At 41.5% G+C, this 18,267-nt stretch overlaps 1 protein-coding gene across 4 annotated transcripts; it reads left to right on the top strand.

Annotated features, from left to right (window-relative positions):
• The first annotated feature begins 1,833 nt into the window (after positions 1–1,833).
• On the top strand, positions 1,834–12,387 carry LOC124012022 (nuclear inhibitor of protein phosphatase 1-like). Of its 4 annotated transcripts, XM_046325360.1 has the most exons (13): positions 1,834–1,938; positions 2,067–2,360; positions 2,542–2,655; positions 2,789–2,863; positions 2,953–3,129; positions 5,144–5,244; positions 5,358–5,423; positions 6,678–6,738; positions 7,252–7,405; positions 7,637–7,857; positions 8,002–8,146; positions 8,292–8,356; positions 10,283–12,386. In XM_046325360.1, exons 2-13 carry the CDS (start codon positions 2,262–2,264, stop codon positions 10,652–10,654), a joined length of 1,650 nt encoding a protein of 549 aa, XP_046181316.1. In that variant the 5' UTR covers positions 1,834–1,938; positions 2,067–2,261; the 3' UTR covers positions 10,655–12,386. The 4 variants fall into 4 exon arrangements, with proteins under 4 accessions (XP_046181316.1, XP_046181317.1, XP_046181318.1 ...); XM_046325361.1 differs by lacking the exon at positions 1,834–1,938 and having other exon boundaries at positions 1,946–2,360; XM_046325362.1 differs by lacking the exons at positions 1,834–1,938; positions 2,067–2,360; positions 2,542–2,655; ... (1 more) ...; positions 2,953–3,129; positions 5,144–5,244 and having other exon boundaries at positions 5,361–5,572; positions 10,283–12,387.
• Positions 12,388–18,267: the final 5,880 nt, after the last annotated feature.

Here is an 18,267-nt window from a genome sequence, read left to right as displayed (position 1 = left end):
TGATATGCCACACCTGTTGGGTGGATCAATTATTTTGTCAAAGGAGAAATGCTCACTAACAGGGATTTGCACACAATTTGAGAGAAGGTTTTTGTGCATATGGAATATTTCTGGGATATTTTTTTCTGCTCAAACATGGGACCAACACTTTACATGCTGCGTTTTATATTTTTGTTCAGTATACATCCATTTTTGGACTTTTAATGATATGTACTCATTGATTCATGAATATACACTGTACAAAACAATAGGAACACCTTCCTAATATTGAGTTGCATCCCCTTTTGCTCTCAGAACAGCCTCAATTCATCTGGGCATGGACTCTACAAGGTGTTGAAAGCATTCCACAGGGATGCTGGCCAATGTTGTCTCCAATGGTTCCCACAGTTGTGTCAAGTTGGCTGGATGTCCTTTTGGGTGTGAAAAACCCAGCCAGCATTGCAGTTCTTGACACTCACTGGTGCGCCCTCCACATACAACCATACCCCGCTCAAAGGCACTTAAATATTTTGTATTGCCCATTCACCCTCTGAGTGGCACACATAAACCAGTGGAGGCTGCTGAGGGGAGGACGGCTCATAATATCTGGAAAGGAGCGAACGGAATGGCATCAAACACATGGAACCCAAGTGTTTGATGTATTTGATACTATTCCACTCCAGCCATGACCATGATGCTGTCCTCCCCAATTAAGGTATGAACCTCCTGTGATATTCTCAATTGTCTTAAATCCTTCTTTAACCTGTCTCCCCTTCATCTACACTGATTGAAGTGGATTTAACAAGTGACATCAATAACAGATCATAACTTTCAACTAGATTCACCTGGTCAGTCTTTCGTGGAAAGAGCAGATGTTCCTAATGTTTTGTACACCTTGTGTATATGAGCTACTACAGAGGCTGAAGGAGGAGTTTATGGACATGTGACTGTGAATTATTACGAGCGCCTTGACATTGTTTGAGTTGTATGTTTGCTGTGATGGTTGATCCTTTTTCAACAGTTACTTCAGCTTCCCATATGTTCTGTCATTGATACAGAAGTGGTTTTAGAGTTGGATACTGTGTTGGTGTGCTAGTGGTGATAATTGTCTTCATTGGCCCAACTTTGGTTGGTCATTGATGTGTTTGTGTGTGTATTGATCGTGTACACACACAAATGGGGTCACCTACTCAAAAACGTCTTTGCTGCTTCTGATGAACTTGATAAGGAGATAAAAATAGCTCGTTGCCTGAAATATAATCCTACCAGACTCCGATGTGTCAGCTTTGGTGAAATCTGCATCCAAAATGGCACCCTATTGCCCATATAATGCACTACTTTGGACCAGAGGCCCTGGTCCAAAGTAGTGATGTGATATATATGGTGCCATTGGGAACACAAATCGTAAGTGCCCTATTCAGAACAGGACCCATTGCAACGACAAACCTCATCAGTTGAAGATAAACACCAAGCATCATCAGTGTACATTATAACCAGGTGTATGAGGGGCTCAAACTTTTCTATGAACAATATTTCCTTTGTATGTCGTAAGATATTTTGAAGAGATTCAGTGAAATGTATCAACAAATGCTGTAAAATGTCATTCATTGTTCAATTGATGGCGTTCTAATTAAAATAAATAAAATAAAAAACATGGATTAAAAAATATATACTCGATTTCATATCATAGTAAATGTTTTAGTGAGAATGAACTTGTCTGCAAGTTTTCAATTTATTTAGCTGCTGATTGAGTGGGAGATGCCCTTTGTTGATTGCTGAGGTTATATGGTTGCTACACTTTGGTCTCTGATTGGTTAATTGGATAATTGGCTAAGGTTTTTTTTTGCTAGTGAGCTGAAATGTGGTGATCTGTCAAGTGTTACACCTTTCAGTCTTATGGGATAGTTGTAATGATCAAATCAAACTAAAATCCCTCTTCCAACTACAAGTGGGGTCAAGGTGAGTCTTGAAGGGACCTGCAACTAAGATGTCACACAAATTAATTTAACTAGACTTTTAAAGTTTTAGTCACTCATTGTACCTGCTTTCAGTAGATGTGTTGTGCAGTTCAATGTGTTTTTCCAAAGTATACAACAGGGGCTCATATATGGGAAGTGGATACAGGTACAATCAGTCCACAGGTGGATTTACCACCTTCCAGTCAGGACAGAAGACAACCAAGGTGTTTCTTTTAACCCCTATGTCGTCACAATGAAACCCATAACTGAACAAGGACAATGTTCTCTTGGAATGCATTGAACTAGCATTCGTATATTTATAAAATGGACAAGCTTCAGATGATGCCGTGCACTGTGTCCCAACTGCTGTCTGCCACGGCTGTCGGGGAAGTCTTCAGAGTTGGTGACATTGAGGTCAACCAGGTGAGTGTTTCTGCTCCACCAGGTGAAGGGTCCCTGTTGGTAGAGAAACCTAGAGCTCGTTCCCAGTAGGTCCTATATCATGTTTATCCACTTTATTCACTGCAAACCAGAAAAAAACTTCTGGCAGCGCCGCATTGATTCAACATCTACACCTGTCCTTGTATTTGATTTCTGGATGAAGGTATCTGTGCTGGGTATCGTCAGGAGAACGGTTCCCTCAGTAAACAATGTCTTGTACTCCGTGGACGACATGACTGGACCACCATTAGGCGTGAAGCTCTGGGTGGACACTGCAGTAAGTGGATAATTATAGGTCTTCGTCCAGAAATGTTTGAAATTAACTAGGTCGGGGAGAAATAGGGCATTGGCAACTTTTTAAAAGCATTTTTAGTTTCTCCTATAGCAGATAATATACTGAATCCTTACAGGATCCTGGTGTGGACAGTACTTTTGTGTCCCCAGGGACTTATGTCAAGGTCACTGGAAGCCTGCGTATCATTCAGGTAAATGTATTTGATTTAGTACTTTAAGTCTAGTATTTCTCTACATGAGTATGGCACATTTCTGTACCCCTTCATATACTTCCTGCCAGGGCCAAAGATCATTGGTGGCTTTCAACATCTGTTGCCTTGAGGACCTGAATGAGATCACCTCTCACATGCTGGAGGTAATGCAGGCCCACATGCAGCACAACAGGAACCTTTGTGGTGGTAGTAATCCTGGAGATGGAGACGCATCAACCTACGGGCTGAGTGCCAGTCAGAGCCAGGTCAGTTCTCTAGTCCTGCAGCACATATAATGCCTAGACCCTAGCTTCTAATGCCTGACTCAGATTATAGGGCTGAACCGTACTATGATGGTTTAGATATTTTCTTTTCACATTGTCCTTTTGTCACGAGAGTTTTCAATCCCAATGATAATAACAATCAATCAATAGCTTTGGCCAATCCCCGAGGTTTGTAAGACCATGGGTTTAATAATTATTAGTCTAAGACTGAGTTTATGCGAAAGGCTAGTGCAGTTTATTCGGAGAACGTTCTAAAGTCAAGAATACAAAAACATCAATTTTATAGCTGCGCACATACTTCCACACAAACAGTATGTATCCTACGCACATACATACACACAAACAGTAGGTGAGTTTTATCCTTCTCCATAGTTCTCACCACTGTGTATCACTACCCAGCCGACAGTTCCATTCCCCCGAAATTAGGGAGACCTTGAGAAGTACTCCCTGTCCTCTCCCAAGTCTGAGGCCTAGCCAGGTCAGTTCAAACACAGTTTTAATTGTACTTCGATATTTTACTAGGCACACACACACACAAACAAGTTCAAATCCTAAACTACGCCTTGCTCAGACAGTCTGTGTTTTTCCACTATACAGATACATTGTTTAACCTAATTCAGACTAAAACTACACACATCAGATTATAATTTTGATTCTAATCAATTTTATACAGTTAAAATAATTCCACTCTGAAACCTTATCATTCTCTTTCAACATTTAAATTATTTTATCACCTTTCCAGCACGGTTCCAGCAACTAGTGCAACTGCGAAGCCAGCACCGCTAAGCTTAGCTAGGTTTGTCTAAGTAGTGTGAAAAGGGTTTGTGCCTTGGGACAGGGGGTAGGGGTTGTTTCTGGTCTCAGTTTACAGTTTTGAAAGCAACGTGACAATGGATTTGTCTGTGTAATAATAACTATTTGTAAGTCGCTCTGGATAAGAGCGTCTGCTAAATGACTTAAATGTAAATGTAAATATATTAGGCCTTCTATGATATCATGGTGGTCCGCAAACAATTGTTTAAGTGCATGCTGCCACCTACTGTGGTGGGCTGTACGATCAATCATGATCTGCCCAATTCTGTACTACCATGAAAATAAAATTTGAAATAAATAAATCCTTAACTTCTACCACACCCTCCCCAACCCCATTAAACTTTATCATGCTGAAACACTCCACCCTTAGGATTGTTCAGCATGTCAAAATAACCATTTCAACAGTGACATATTACCACCAATATTTCTTGCCGTCTCCACAATAACCTTCAACCTGGCATTTCTGCTTTCCTCAACCTGAGTCGTATTGATAACCTTACCAATAAAAGCTATGAAGTCAAATTCATTCATTATCAAAGTCCTTTGACACCGCACATTCATGAGCACAAGATTTCTGAATTGGGCCTCCACACTGCCAGGACCATTAGAAGCACCAGCCCAGACAGTAGGTCCACTTACTACAGGTATGTCCATGTAAGATCCATCAGTCCACACTGTAGTTCTATCAATCTATTTTATGGCCTCTGTACACAATACATCATGACTGATCCTATATCTCTGAGCCTCTCTAGCCTCTCTCTGTACCTGGCATCTACCAAATGCTATGCGGGACCCTCTGCACACATTAACAACAGTCACCCACGACGCATCTTTACCCATCGCTCCACAAAAGCCGTGGCCCTTGCAGAGCAAGGGGAACCACTACTTCAAGGTCTCAGAGCAAGTGACGTCACCGATTTGAAACACTATTTAGCGTGCACCACCGCTAACTAGCTAGCCGTTTCACATACGTTACACTGAGTTGGAATAGGTGTTGTCGTGCCCTCTTCACGACTGTCTTGGTGTGTTTGGAACATTCTAGTTTGGCATGTAGGTTAAGGCTACATTTACACAGACAGTCCAATTCTGATATTTTTTTCACAATCAGATCAGTTCTGAAAAAGATCTGATGTGTAATGTGATTTGGTCAAAAGACCAATGGCTTTATTTCTCCTCCTGTAAGGTGTTGAACCTGATCAGGAGTTGCTCAGACTCCAAGCCCAGGGGCATCAGTCTAGAGGAGCTAGACATTAAGCTGGGGTACCTCAGCATGACTACCATCAGGTAACAGATACTCTTTTTTTGGGGGGGGGTCAGTAGGGAGAACTTTAAAAATAAATCTTAGTGAAAAGAGACTATCTGGTCTAATGCTTCCTTTTTCCATTTACTCCATGCAGCCAGACCTTGGAGTTTCTTATCAGAGAAGGCCACATCTTCTCCACCATCGACGACAAGCATTTCAGGTCCACTACTGGCTAGGCCCCCAAACTCAACTCTGGACCTTGAAGCCAGTCCACTGCATGTTTTCGTTGTTCCCCTCTAATCAGTTACTGATTAGGTGTGAGTGCAATTATCAGGTAGAACAGAACCAGCAGGTTGCGGACCTCGTAGGGTAAGAGTTGTTACCCCTGGGCTAGAGAATGTCTTCTGTTGTTTAAGGTCATCTTACATCAATGGCTATAGGACGTTTTTAAATGAAAGACAGAACATTTTGGTTTATCAACATGCATGTCTGTTACTTTTTATGATTTGTTATTTATATTATTTACTCTCAAATATGGTGACTCTGTGGCCTAATTTTATTTTTATATAGTTTTGAGGTCCTCTGGTATGTGACAGCTGATGTACAGTGTAAAATGTTGATTGGATAAATGATTGTTTGGTGAAATGTCATTATGCAATGAAAATAATGAATAGTCAAAATTGTATTGTCTTGATTTGCCAAACAACAAAATATGTTGAAACGAACCTCTACTATCGTGGGAAACTTGTTATAAATCTACCCCAAACAATTTGATCTCCAACGTATATAGCATAGATATTTAAACCAGGGGAATTAAAGTAGGTTTATTAACTTTCATAATAAACTACGATTCCCAGCTTTCTACAGACTTCCCTGTAGTCCTCATATTCCCAGCATTCACTACTAGTGCACGGTGTAAGATGGCAGCAAACCCAAGCACAAACACACCTCTTTTTGACTGCCCGTCATGGTAAGACCAGCGACGATGTCTAATGCATAATTTTGACTGTCCAAAATCAAAAGCATGCAGTAGAGTGTTGTAAGGTCCATGTCGGTGAAGTTGATTAGATTGTCGCATCGAAATAGGATGTAGTTTGCTTGCTAGAAACATGAGCTAACTAGCTAGCTATCTGGGTTAACTTCGCTATGATATTGGAGTGCTCAGTCACAGTAGTATGCTAGCTGTTAGAGCATTCAAACGTTAGCTTGTCAGTGAAATCCAGCAGCAGGGTTTGCTAAAGCTGTATGGTGTGCCAGAATGCTTACTGTTATGCAGCATTTGCAAGCGTGTTCCTTTCTCAAGACAAGAATAACAGTATTGCTTGTGCAGTTCACACATGCAAAACATTTGAAGAAATGGTATTGCAAATCCGTAGTCTTGATCAACTAGTTATGCAGCAAGGCGGCAAAACAGCCTCCATTTGAGTAAAAGCATAATTACAACATGCAATTGACATTGACTTTGTTTTGTCAGGGCAGGGAAACCTCCCCCTGGACTCCATCTAGATGTGGTGAAGGGAGACAAGCTAGTAGAGGTAAGTCTACTAGTCTTAACCCTGACACCAACTTCAACTTTTTTGGTGCTGGACAAAAATAACCACAGAAGCAAGAGCAATGCCTCTGTGCAGAAGATATGGCTTGTATCAAGTAGCCTAATGTTAATTTAAATATAAGACTTAAAGTATGTTATAAGGTGTAGGGCCTATATTATATATTTGCTGCACATGTCACTGTGTTGGAAGATGTGCTTAAACAAACATGGAATAAGGTCAGTTCTCTCTGCCTACCTAACCTAGTGACCCCTTGGATTCCAATGCAGTCAAAGACCCACTAGTTATTTATCCCTAACCCTAAATTGCCCTTGAACCAGGCACTTAACCCTAATTTGCGCCAGGGCTGACACTACTATTGCTGACCCTGTAAAACACCACATTTCACTGCACCTATCCGGTGTATGTTACAAAACCTTTTCTATAGAAAACCATTGCAATACCAGTCCATGACCTTAGATAGGCAACTCTGTTGACATTTTTTTTCTCATTTGGTAGAAGCTAATCATTGATGAAAAGAAATACTACTTGTTTGGGCGGAACCCAGACTTGTGTGACTTCACGATAGACCACCAGTCGTGTTCTCGTATCCACTCAGCCCTGGTCTACCATAGACACCTCAAGAGGGTTTTCCTGATCGACCTCAACAGCAGTGAGTATCTAGTACTGCTTTAGTATCCTGCAGTATTTCTTTGTCTGGCAGTCAGTTGTCAAGGGTTTGTTTCAGTGTAAATGTTCAAGAAAGAGAACCGTAGCTTGCTGGCCCCTGGTACAAAAAGGATTGGGCCATGCCATGTCATTGTAGATGCCAAATAGAAGATATGTGAACTTCAACATGAAGTTACATTTTGAAAGGACAATCCATGTTACTCTGTCCCGCTAGCACATGGTACATTCCTGGGTCGTATCCGTCTGGAGCCCCACAAGCCCCAGCAGGTGCCCATCGACTCCACCATGTCGTTCGGGGCATCCACACGGGTCTACACCCTGAGAGAGAAGCCCCAGACCCAGACTAACACCATACCTGGAGGGGAGGTGAAGGCAGGGGAGGACGAGGAGCTCAAAGGACTGCTGGGTCTACCTGAGGAGGAGACTGAGCTGGAGGTGTGTGTTTGTGTGGGGCAGGGGACTGCTTGAGTTCTTGTGACATATATTTGTTTTGTTCAAGCAGCTAATGTAGAATTTTCTGGTTTCTCCATCTGTTTGATGAACCTGACTGCATCCATCCTCTTGTTTCACCTGTTCCAGAACCTGACAGAGTTCAACACGGCCCACAACAAGCGTATCTCCACCCTGACCATTGAGGATGGCAATCTGGACATTGTGAGGCCCAAGAGAAAGAGGAGGAGTAGCAGGGTCTCCTTCAGTGAGGAGGAGGTCATCATCAACCCAGGTGTGTTAGTTAGGGTTGATGACCCACATGCCCGTAGACACACAAGCTTGCACACTGACATGCAAGAACACACACCCGTGCACAAATGCAGATGCGTGCGCACACATTTCAAAATGTAATCCTGTGTGTCTTCTTGTTTTTACAGAGGACGTCGACCCATCAGTAGGGCGCTTCAGGAACATGGTACAGACTGCTGTTGTCCCAATCAAGGTAAACTTCTTCACGTCTATCTCATACTTTATGCTGGGGATGATTCTTGAGAAAAAAGGCAAAAGTTGTGTTGACCAAGGTTGTTGTTGTTGTAATAATGAAAACAAATCAAGAAAAACCGATTTAGTGAACAAAATCAAATCAAAACTGTTTAAAAAACAAAAACTATACCGAAAACAATATCTTTGACTCCAAAACAAACTTAAATAAAAACCATCATGAATTATGTTTTTTTTTTAACATTCTTTTTCTTAACATTGGGCAAAAATTTAATGGTTTTCAAGCTACTGAAGCTGGTGTGTAAATGCAGCTAGCTTTTGATTTATTTCTGCCTCTTAACTTATTCACAATTCGTTCATGATTATCCCAAATTATGGTAGCATCCACATTAATGTAGAGGTTAGAACCTCTTAAGGATCTGCCCCTTTTTTAAATTTTTGCCTAAAATGACATACCAAAATCGAACTGCCTGTAACTCAGGACCTGAAGCAAGGATATGCATATTCTTGATACCATTTGAAAGGAAACACTGAAGTCTGTGGAAATGTGAAATAAATGTAGGAGAATATAACACATTAGATCTGGTAAAAGATAAAACAAAGAAAAAAAACATGTATTTTTTTTGTACCAACTTTTAGATGCAAGAGAAAGGCCATAGCGTATTATTCCAGCCCAGGCGCAATGTAGATTTTGGCAGCTAGATGGCAGCAGTGTATGTGCAACGTTTTAGACTGATCCAATGAACCATTGCATTTTTGTTCACAATTTTGTTTCAAGACTGTCCAAATGTGCCGATTTTTGGTTTGTTAATCATTTTTCATAACTGTGCACTCCCCTCAAACAATAGCATGATATTATTTCACTGTAATAGCTACTGTAAATTGGACGGTGCAGTTAGATTAACAAGAATTTAATGTCTATGTCCTGGGTAATTTTCTTGTTACTTTACAACCCCATGCTAATCGCATTAGCCTATGTTAGCTCAACTGTCCTGCGGGGGACCCACCAATCATGTAGACGTTTTAAGAAACATTATATTCTTATTTACAATAAAAGTGACTCAAATTACACAATACATTATTTACCATTCATTTCTATTGGGCACAACTTAATCTGAAACACGACCTCTACATTCTTTTGGGGGACTACTTTAATACACAAGTGAATTTGTCCAAATACTTTTTACACCTTCAAATGGGGGGACTAGATGCATAAATTGAATTAATTTCTAAATAGTAAAACAGATACCGTATGTATGAAAAAACACTAAAATAAAAGGGTAATTCTGGACTGTCGCCTCATATGGAACATTTGATCTTAAATCTAACATGCTGGAGTATAGAGCCAAATTAAACGTTTTTCTTCACTGTCCAAATAAATACATAGGTAGCTGACTCAATTCTTTTGAACATATTTTTTTGCACCAGTTTCGGTGCTTTTCCTTTTAAATCCAAGTCTCATTGAGATTGACTTAATAATTTAAACCTAACCTTACTTATGACCTTACCCATCACCTTATTTATTACTGCCCCCCACTTGAAAGAAATTACATGCTCAAAAACACCCCAAAAAACTATATAGCACATGTCTCCAAGCCGCCTCCTGTTCCTAATTCTAAAACGGAATCTAAATAATATAAAAACTAAATATTTGTATACAACTAAAACTAAATAAAAACTGAACTAACTGACACTAAACTAATAGAAATATAAAAACACAACTATAATTACCTTCGTGTTGATCCATCTCCAATCAATTCATGCTAAAAGTTGATGTTGACAAATTGAGGTCAATCAATCCCATTTTATTTATAAATCCATTTTCAGACTATTTGTCAGAGAGTACTTCACAGTGCTTTACTGTTAACGCTACTATATTGCCATCTTCAATCTTCTCATTCCCCCCTAAACCCTGCTACCCAATCAGAAGAGGAAGATGGAGGGTCACGCTACACTAGGTCTGGAGGACTCTGTGGCCAGACGCATGCAGAACTTCCCTTTCAGTGGAGGGCTCTATGGAGACCTCCCACCCACCATTGGAGAGGCCGGCTCCCTCCCCGCCATGGCCCAGGGTGGAGCTACTATCCTGGGGGGCCTGCCACTAGTCTTCCCTAACCCTGCTCCCGAGGTGGACGTCTCCCCCACCTCAGCCTCAGCACAGCCCTTCGTCACCCCCAGCCCTGCTGTTATCCTCGCCCCCGGACCCTACACCACCGAGGCTCTCAACGAACCACGCAAGAAGAAATATGCCAAGGAGGCGTGGCCAGGGAAGAAGCCCACCCCTTCTCTTCTAATATAGGTCATTTTCAAAATGGCAACCGATTTCCCTTAGTGCTCTACTGGCTAAAGGTAATGCACTATATAGGATACCATTTCAAATTTGCACATAGCACCTCCCTGGACAATATAATGGGAGTGGTTAGTATTAGTTAGGAGAGTGGTCACGTCTCTGGACAACCAATCAATCAAGACTTCCTGTACTGTACAAGCTGTGACAAAGGGATATAGGGATCCCTGATATAGGGAAATGTTTGTGAGAATAATAATATATTTTGGTTTGGATGTTTTTTTTGTCTGCTTCATACATGTATTGTTTTATTTTTATTGCTCAACTCACTTAAACTGACAAAGTAATGTCTGACTGACCTCAGATTAGCGTATTGTAACTAACACAGATTGGTCCATTTGAACCATTGTTTTACAGCTTTATTTATTCATTATTTTAAACAAAATGAAACATTGCTCTGTTGCAGAAAAATGTCTTATAAACTCGCTATTCACTCTCTGACTGTTTGATTCACAGTATGATTTTGCCTTTGTGGATATTTTTAGTGCTGTTGGTTTCACTGAAAACCATGTTTCTGTCAATACAGAGGGTAACATTAACCAGACAAGGCCTGCTAGATGTTTTAATAATCCACTCAGACAAGGCTATGAACTGTGGGTACAGATTGGCTTTAAAGAAACTATGAAGAAACAGAGCAGTTTTTGTGTGTGAGACAGTTGTATTATAATTTTTTGCTATTTTTATATGAGAATTGGGGGGTTGGTTGAAATGGAACCCATTATTGTCAGATATGTATGAAATTCAGTTTAGAAAATAAATAAAGTTTAAACAAAGTGACATGCAGGTTATTAGAATTCATATCTTTGATATTTGTATAATAAACAGTAATAATCCATACTCCTCTCTCTCCACTGTGTGAGATGATGGTGGGAGAGGAGGATTAGTTTAGTCCCTAGAGAAATCTCCCACTGGGTCTCTGCTGTTGCTTTCATGTTGTCAGTTTTGCCCTTTTACTTTACATGATGCCATCTACTGAGGAAGCTCCTGGGATGGCAAAGGGATTGTTCAGCTAAATGAATGTGATTGTCTGTTCTGGGAACATGTCAAATGTGTCTGTTACTTCCTCAAGGTGATGAGTTTGACGTAGGTCTCGTCTAATTTAAACCTCAAATTTCATCCATTGTTTTTTGTTTGAGTATTACTTGTGGGTTTGTTAAAGCAAACAGTTTGAAAAGGAATCTGTCCTCAAAACCATTCTGAGTTTTTATAGGAGTAAAATTAAGAAATAAATTGTTGTAATCCCATCGATGGCAGTGATTAGCAATCATTGCTACTTGCTGCATAACGAAGGGTATTTATCCCTCACAATATCTATGTGATGCACAAGCTGCAGACAATGTTAAAAAATCTAGTGTGGCTCATTTTGAATGGCTGTATTTCCATGGTCAATGCCGTGTCCGGTTCAATTAACATATGTGGCTCATTTGAAATGATTGTGTTCTTATAGTTAGTTGTTGATCTCTTTTCCACCAGAGGGCAACATGTGTACTGTGCTCTGCTCTCTTTGTGGAAACGACCCAGGATGTCTACCTCAGTGGATCACTAAACTCGTACTCGTTGTGTCACAAAAGTTCTACATCTAGGAATGAAAATTAAACCATTATTAGGAAGACATCCATATTGGAGATATTGATATTGTTAGTATTCTGTATACATGAATAGGTAATAGCAGACACAGGGTTCATGATTAACATTGTGAATAGGACTGATCATTGTTGATTTTGAACGGACCGTGATAACGGCCAATCAAAGACTCATCCTGTCCCAATTTCGAGGGCCAGTAATAAAGCTGTCCGTGTTTTGCCTTTTGGCTGGTGTTATATATTTGAGTAACATCTTAATGCTTGTGATAGTCTGCTGTAAGGGGATGTTGGCAATACCATAGTCATGCTGTGCTCAATGAGGTGATCTTACTTAGAGAAACTCTGGAGTGGGTTTGGTAAGAGAATATGCAGCTGCACAATTTCACCTGTAGGGGTCTCTGGGGCTCTTTTGCTGGCCCTGCTTTGCTGTCTGTTTTTTTATGTCTCAAATGGCACCCTATTCCCTTTATAGTGTACTACTTTCAACCAGAGCTCTATGCACTAGATAGGGAATAGGGTGTCATTTGGGTTGCTATCTGTCTCCCCATTGCAGATAAACCACCAGCAACTCCTTAATCAAATTTGCATGAGTGCGCTCAGGTTGCCATGGCAATAATTATCAGCGCTGCCTAATTAACTTTCTCAATTGCTTAATGAGATACGACCCTCTGAACTCTTTTTTTCTTCTTTCTAATCCATGTTTTCTTTTTTTATTCTCTCCATCTTCCCTTCTCTCTCGCCTCACTGTTAACCTGTGACCACTGAGATAATATAAATAAATTCTGCCTCACATGGTTTAACACAAGAGTGTATACGGCAGAGAACAATGAAATATATTTCCTGATAGTTTCACACATGGAATGCAAAATGGAGACTAAAATATACTACCTGTAATACTGGTATACTATCCATCAGTACATATTATTATATTGAGTATGCAACTCACATGTTGTGATGTAGTGGCCCCTGAAGGCTTCAGGAGCCACAGGTGACCTGCTGAGACAGTTGAGTGAAGGAGGGGTGGAGAGAGCCCGCCGGCCCTGATCACCCCAATCGCCTGTCGCACACAGTGAAGCGGAACTCTCAAGACGTTAGAGAGACAGGGTGGAGACGGGGGAGACGGGGAGGAAACCACTTGGTGACATCCTCACAAAGCCTCCTACCCCTCTGCCACCTTGTCACACCCAATGTTCTACACCTCTACATTCCTACCAGGCCACTGTTGTTCTGATTCAATTGTCTTCTCCCCTGGAGTGTGCTCATTCCTTCACATAGGTTCAAGTATTGGATTGGTATAGGCATGTGGTGGAGGTAGAATCCAATATATTTCCACCAGTCCATTTCTGAGGTCACATTGTGGGGTAGTGAATGAGTGCTCACTTCTGCAGACTGTAGGCAGGCTCTCGTGTAGTTGTGCCTTGGTCCCTGGGAGTGACTTCATCATGCAGTAAGTGTGTTCCCTACTCCACCCTGTAGACAGAGCTGTGTTGGTCAGTCAGCCAGCTCAAGGACTTTCCTTCAGTGTACAGTAAGCTAGGCAGGCCAGCCAGATCCATTATGGGATCACTGCTAGGGCAGCAGACCACAGCGGTCACACCAGTTCATGGGAACTCCTGCTCCATTTTTCATAGGAGGGATATTTCAATGTCTACAGCCGGGTTGGGCCAAGTTCAGTTTAATGAATTTAAATGATTCATGAGTTGAAAATGGTCCATTGTTTAATATGAGCATTTTTTTGATTCATGAATTGACTGAATTGGTAACTGAATGGACCCCTGGTCCACAGGACTGGGTCATTTAATTTACACATTTACTGTGTATATGACACATAGTTGCTTTGCCTTTAGGGCAAACCCTGTGATTTCAGTGTAAAACCTAAATCTAGTGGTTACATCCAGTTATGTTATTCTCTGGTCATTTCCTGGTTACATTTATGAATGGCTAACCAGTTATGAATCTGGTTACTGTTTTTATCTTAGTGGTTACATCCAGTTATGTATGGCTCTGGTTACATCCAGTTATGTATGGCTCTGGTCACATCCAGTTATGTATGGCTCTGGTTACATCCAGTTATGTATGGCTCTGGTCACATCCAGTTATGTATGGCTCTGGTTACATCCAGTTATGTATGGCTCTGGTTGCATCCATCTGACTGCTGTCATTATTTAATTGTGCCATTTCCTTTCTGTTTCCTTACAGCCAGAGGAGGAAAGTGACGGGGAAGATTATCTTCGTTGCACCTCTGCCTACACTGCATCACTGTGTATTCTCTCTCTCTCTGTGAGTGGATTTCATGGTTTGAAGGTGCAATCTGAAACAGGATTAGCGTTACAGTAGGTGTGGGAGTGTTAGCTAAACCTCTCTTATGCAGGTGTGGCAAGGGAAGACTGTCTGTCGCACACACACACACACATACACACACACACACACACGGCACAATGAACACAGGGATTCTTAAAGCAGGACAGAAGTTGACAAAGTGTTTTGGTAAAAAGCTGAGGGATGGGTCTGGAGAAATGTAACCACACTCAAATCTATAGACAGAGGTATGGATGCCAGGACTGAGCATCCATGATATCAAAATTATCATTTTATCCATGTTCTGAAAAACAAGCTTACATTTTGGGTTCAGATGGGGTATGATAGTTGAACTAAATGATAGTTGCATTTATAAGTTATATTCTTCAAAAATGTATACAGTACATTCAAAAATGAATATTGCCACTGCAGATTTAAAAATATTGTTAATACCACATTGGTATTCATCAAAGCTTAGGGAGGCAGGGCCCATTCTGCGTTATGGTTTGGTTTTCAACTAGAAAAAGACAACGAATCCAAAGCAGAAAGTGTTAGTCAAACCAGCACACTACTGCCAGTGCCACATGAGAGTAAAATAAAATGCAGCCTTTTTGTCTTTGGGAAAGTCTACTAAAAAGTGAGAGAAGTAGAGTTGAGTGGGCTGGTCCCAGATCTATTCGTGCTAACTAACTGCTATGGTCATTGTCACACCAATGAGACACATCCTGGGATGGCCATGGGCTGTGTACTGGCTACAGACACCCAGCCTTTCCACACACACATGCATACACACATCCATGCACGCACGCACGCACACACGCATGCACTCACACCACACACACACAACCCCCAAGTGTCTTCACTGACATTTTCAACCATTCCCTGACCCCGTCTGTAATATCTAAATGTTTCAAGTAGACCACCCACCATAGTTCCTGTGCCCAAGAACGCCAAGGTAACCTGCCTAAATGACTACCGACCCATAGCACTCACATCTGTAGCCATGAAATGCTTTGAAAGGCTGATCCATGGCTCACTTCAACGCCATCATCCCAGAATCACTGGACCCACTTCAATTTGGATACCGCTCCAACAGATGACACAATCTCTATTGCACTCACACCGCCCTTTCCCATTTTGACAAACGGAACACCTATGTGAGAATGCTGTTCATCGAATGCTGTTCAGCGTTCAACACCATAGTGCCCTCCAAGCTCATCACTAAGCTAAGGACTCTGGGACTGAACACCTCCCGCTGCAACTGGATCCTGGACTGCCTGACTGGCAGCCCCCAGGTGGTAAGGGTGTGCAACTACACATCCGCCTCCATAATTAAGTTTGCCGACGACACGCCAGTGGTAGGCTTGATCACCGATGACGATGAGACAGCCTATAGGAAGATCAGAGATTTGCCAAGGTGCTGCCAGGACAAGAACCTCTGTCAATGTAAGCAAGACAAAGGAGCTGATCGTGGACTACAGGAAAAGGAGTGCCAAGGACACCCCCATTCACATTGATGAGGCTGTAATGGAGTGGGTCAAGAGTTTCAAGTTCCTTGGTGTCCACATCACTAAGGACTTATCGTGTTCCAGACACACCAACACAGTCGTGAAGAGGGCACGACAATGCCTACTCCAGGAGAAAAAGATTTGGCATGGGACCTCAGATCCTCAAAAGGTTCGACAGCTGCACCATCGAGAGCATTCTGACTGCAACTGCTCGACAACCCTGGTGGGATAATAAAGTTGATCTGAAGGTGCTACAGAGGATAATGCGTACGGCCCAGTAAATCACTGGGGCCGAGCTTCCTGCCATCCAGGACCTCTATACCAGGTGGTGTCAGAGGAAGGCCCTAAAAATTGTCAAAGACTCCAAGTCATAGACTGTTCTCTCTGCTACCGCACGGCAAGCGATACCAGAGCACCAAGTCTGGGACCAAAAGGCTCCTTAACAGCTTCCCGCTGAGCAGTTGCTCAAATAGCTACCTGGACTATTTGCATTGATCCCATTATTTAATTATTATTTGTTATATTTTTTTGACACAGGCTCGATGTACACACACACACACACATATTCACATTCCTTCACACTCTTCACATACGCTGCTACTACTCTCTGTTTATTTTCTATGCATAGCATCTTTGCCCCTTACCTTCATTTACATATTATCTCAATTACTTTGACTATCCCATACCCCCCCCCCCCGCACATTGACTCGTACCAGTATCCCCTGTATATCGCCTCGTTATTGTTACTTTATTGTGTTACTATTTTTCATTTATTTTATTTAGCTAATTTTTCTTACCTAAAAAAAAACAAATACTCTGCATGGTTGGTTATGGGTTTGTAAGTAAGCATTTCATGGTAAGGTCTAAACCTGTTGTATTCGCCGCACATTTTCGATTTTTTATTTGACACTATGAAACAACACCCACAGCTCTTCTTATGTAACAGCACAAGGTCGTAGAGGAGGGGTTGCTAGATGGAGGGAACATCATTGATGAACAAAAAGAGAGGCAGAAAGTGAGATTGAGAGAGTGAGGGGAAGACAGGGAGGGAGATGACTGCTGTTAAAGGGGCTTTAGAGCAAAGATTGGGCTCACATTTGAGGACCTAAACAGTACAGAGCCAGAATGCAGTCTGGCTCTCAAAGTCAAATCCGGAAGGGTTTTTAAAAAGGAGAGGACAACAGGACAACGACCCTGATTTTTATGGCAAATATTGAGTGGTCCAGACTGTGTCCCATGACCTATAATTATTGTTATGTTCAGTGAACATCCCTCACCTTTTGTACAGTGTTAGTCTACTCTTCTGTCATGCCTAATTAGAGCTGTAGTCAGTCAGTCTGGCGTTGTTGCTCAACACAAGGGTGGGAGTGACATCATCACCCTGTCCCAGTAAACACATCAGAAGTAGCCTTGGCTGACTAGCTGTCTTAGGTAGGTAGGTTACACTGTGATGATGTAGGTTACACTGTTGTTTTAACGGTAACTTACTTGGCAGCCAGTTACCTGTAAGTTACTGTAAAAAAAAAAACTTTACAGTAATCTGCTGTTAAACTAAAGTTTCTTTGGAATTTACACTGACATAATATACCTTTATTATAGTAATGGACATGAAAACAATAATAATAATGTACATTAGGTTAGAGTAAATTCCAAAGAAACTTTGATTTATATGTACATTACTGTAAACTTTACAGTAATGTGCTGTTAAACTAAATATCCTTTGAAATTACGGTAACATAGTGTACTTTAAGAAAAAAAGTAATTTACAGGTAACTGGCTGCCAGTAAGTTACCACAAAAACAACAGGATATTTTTTACACTGTAACCTTTCTACCTAAGCCAGCTAGTCAGCCAGGATTACTACTGGAAGTTGATTGGTTCAATACTGATTTATCTCCTTTTGTTGTTATTGTTGTTGTTGTCTGACTCTGGAGCTGGAGCTTCCTTGGTTGTTTGTCAGTGCCAATGCCCAACAGCTTAGTTTGCTACGGGCCACACCAGATCAGTACACACATCGACTCAACTCAGCTCCACTCAACTGAGCTGGCAGTGGCTCAGTGTTTGCATTCCATAGGATAGGAGTCACACCGCATTCCGGTTACAACTTCACTGCGGTGCATAAAAATATCCTCTCCAGACCGCAGGGCAGGGGCCATGTGTTTTGAATTACCCCTTT

This window comes from Oncorhynchus gorbuscha, linkage group LG24, assembly GCF_021184085.1.
Source record: "Oncorhynchus gorbuscha isolate QuinsamMale2020 ecotype Even-year linkage group LG24, OgorEven_v1.0, whole genome shotgun sequence".
In the NCBI taxonomy this organism is placed as follows: domain Eukaryota; kingdom Metazoa; phylum Chordata; class Actinopteri; order Salmoniformes; family Salmonidae; genus Oncorhynchus; species Oncorhynchus gorbuscha.
This window is presented reverse-complemented; position numbering and strand designations above follow the sequence as displayed.

Excerpts from the sequence above, each read along its gene's own strand:
- LOC124012022 (XM_046325360.1), top strand. The coding sequence starts at position 2,262 with ATGGACAAGCTTCAGATGATGCCGTGCACTGTGTCCCAACTGCTGTCT. Across the intron at positions 7,406-7,636 it reads CCTGATCGACCTCAACAGCA|CACATGGTACATTCCTGGGT; the intron begins GTGAGTATCTAG and ends CTGTCCCGCTAG. Across the intron at positions 8,147-8,291 it reads GGAGGTCATCATCAACCCAG|AGGACGTCGACCCATCAGTA; the intron begins GTGTGTTAGTTA and ends TTGTTTTTACAG.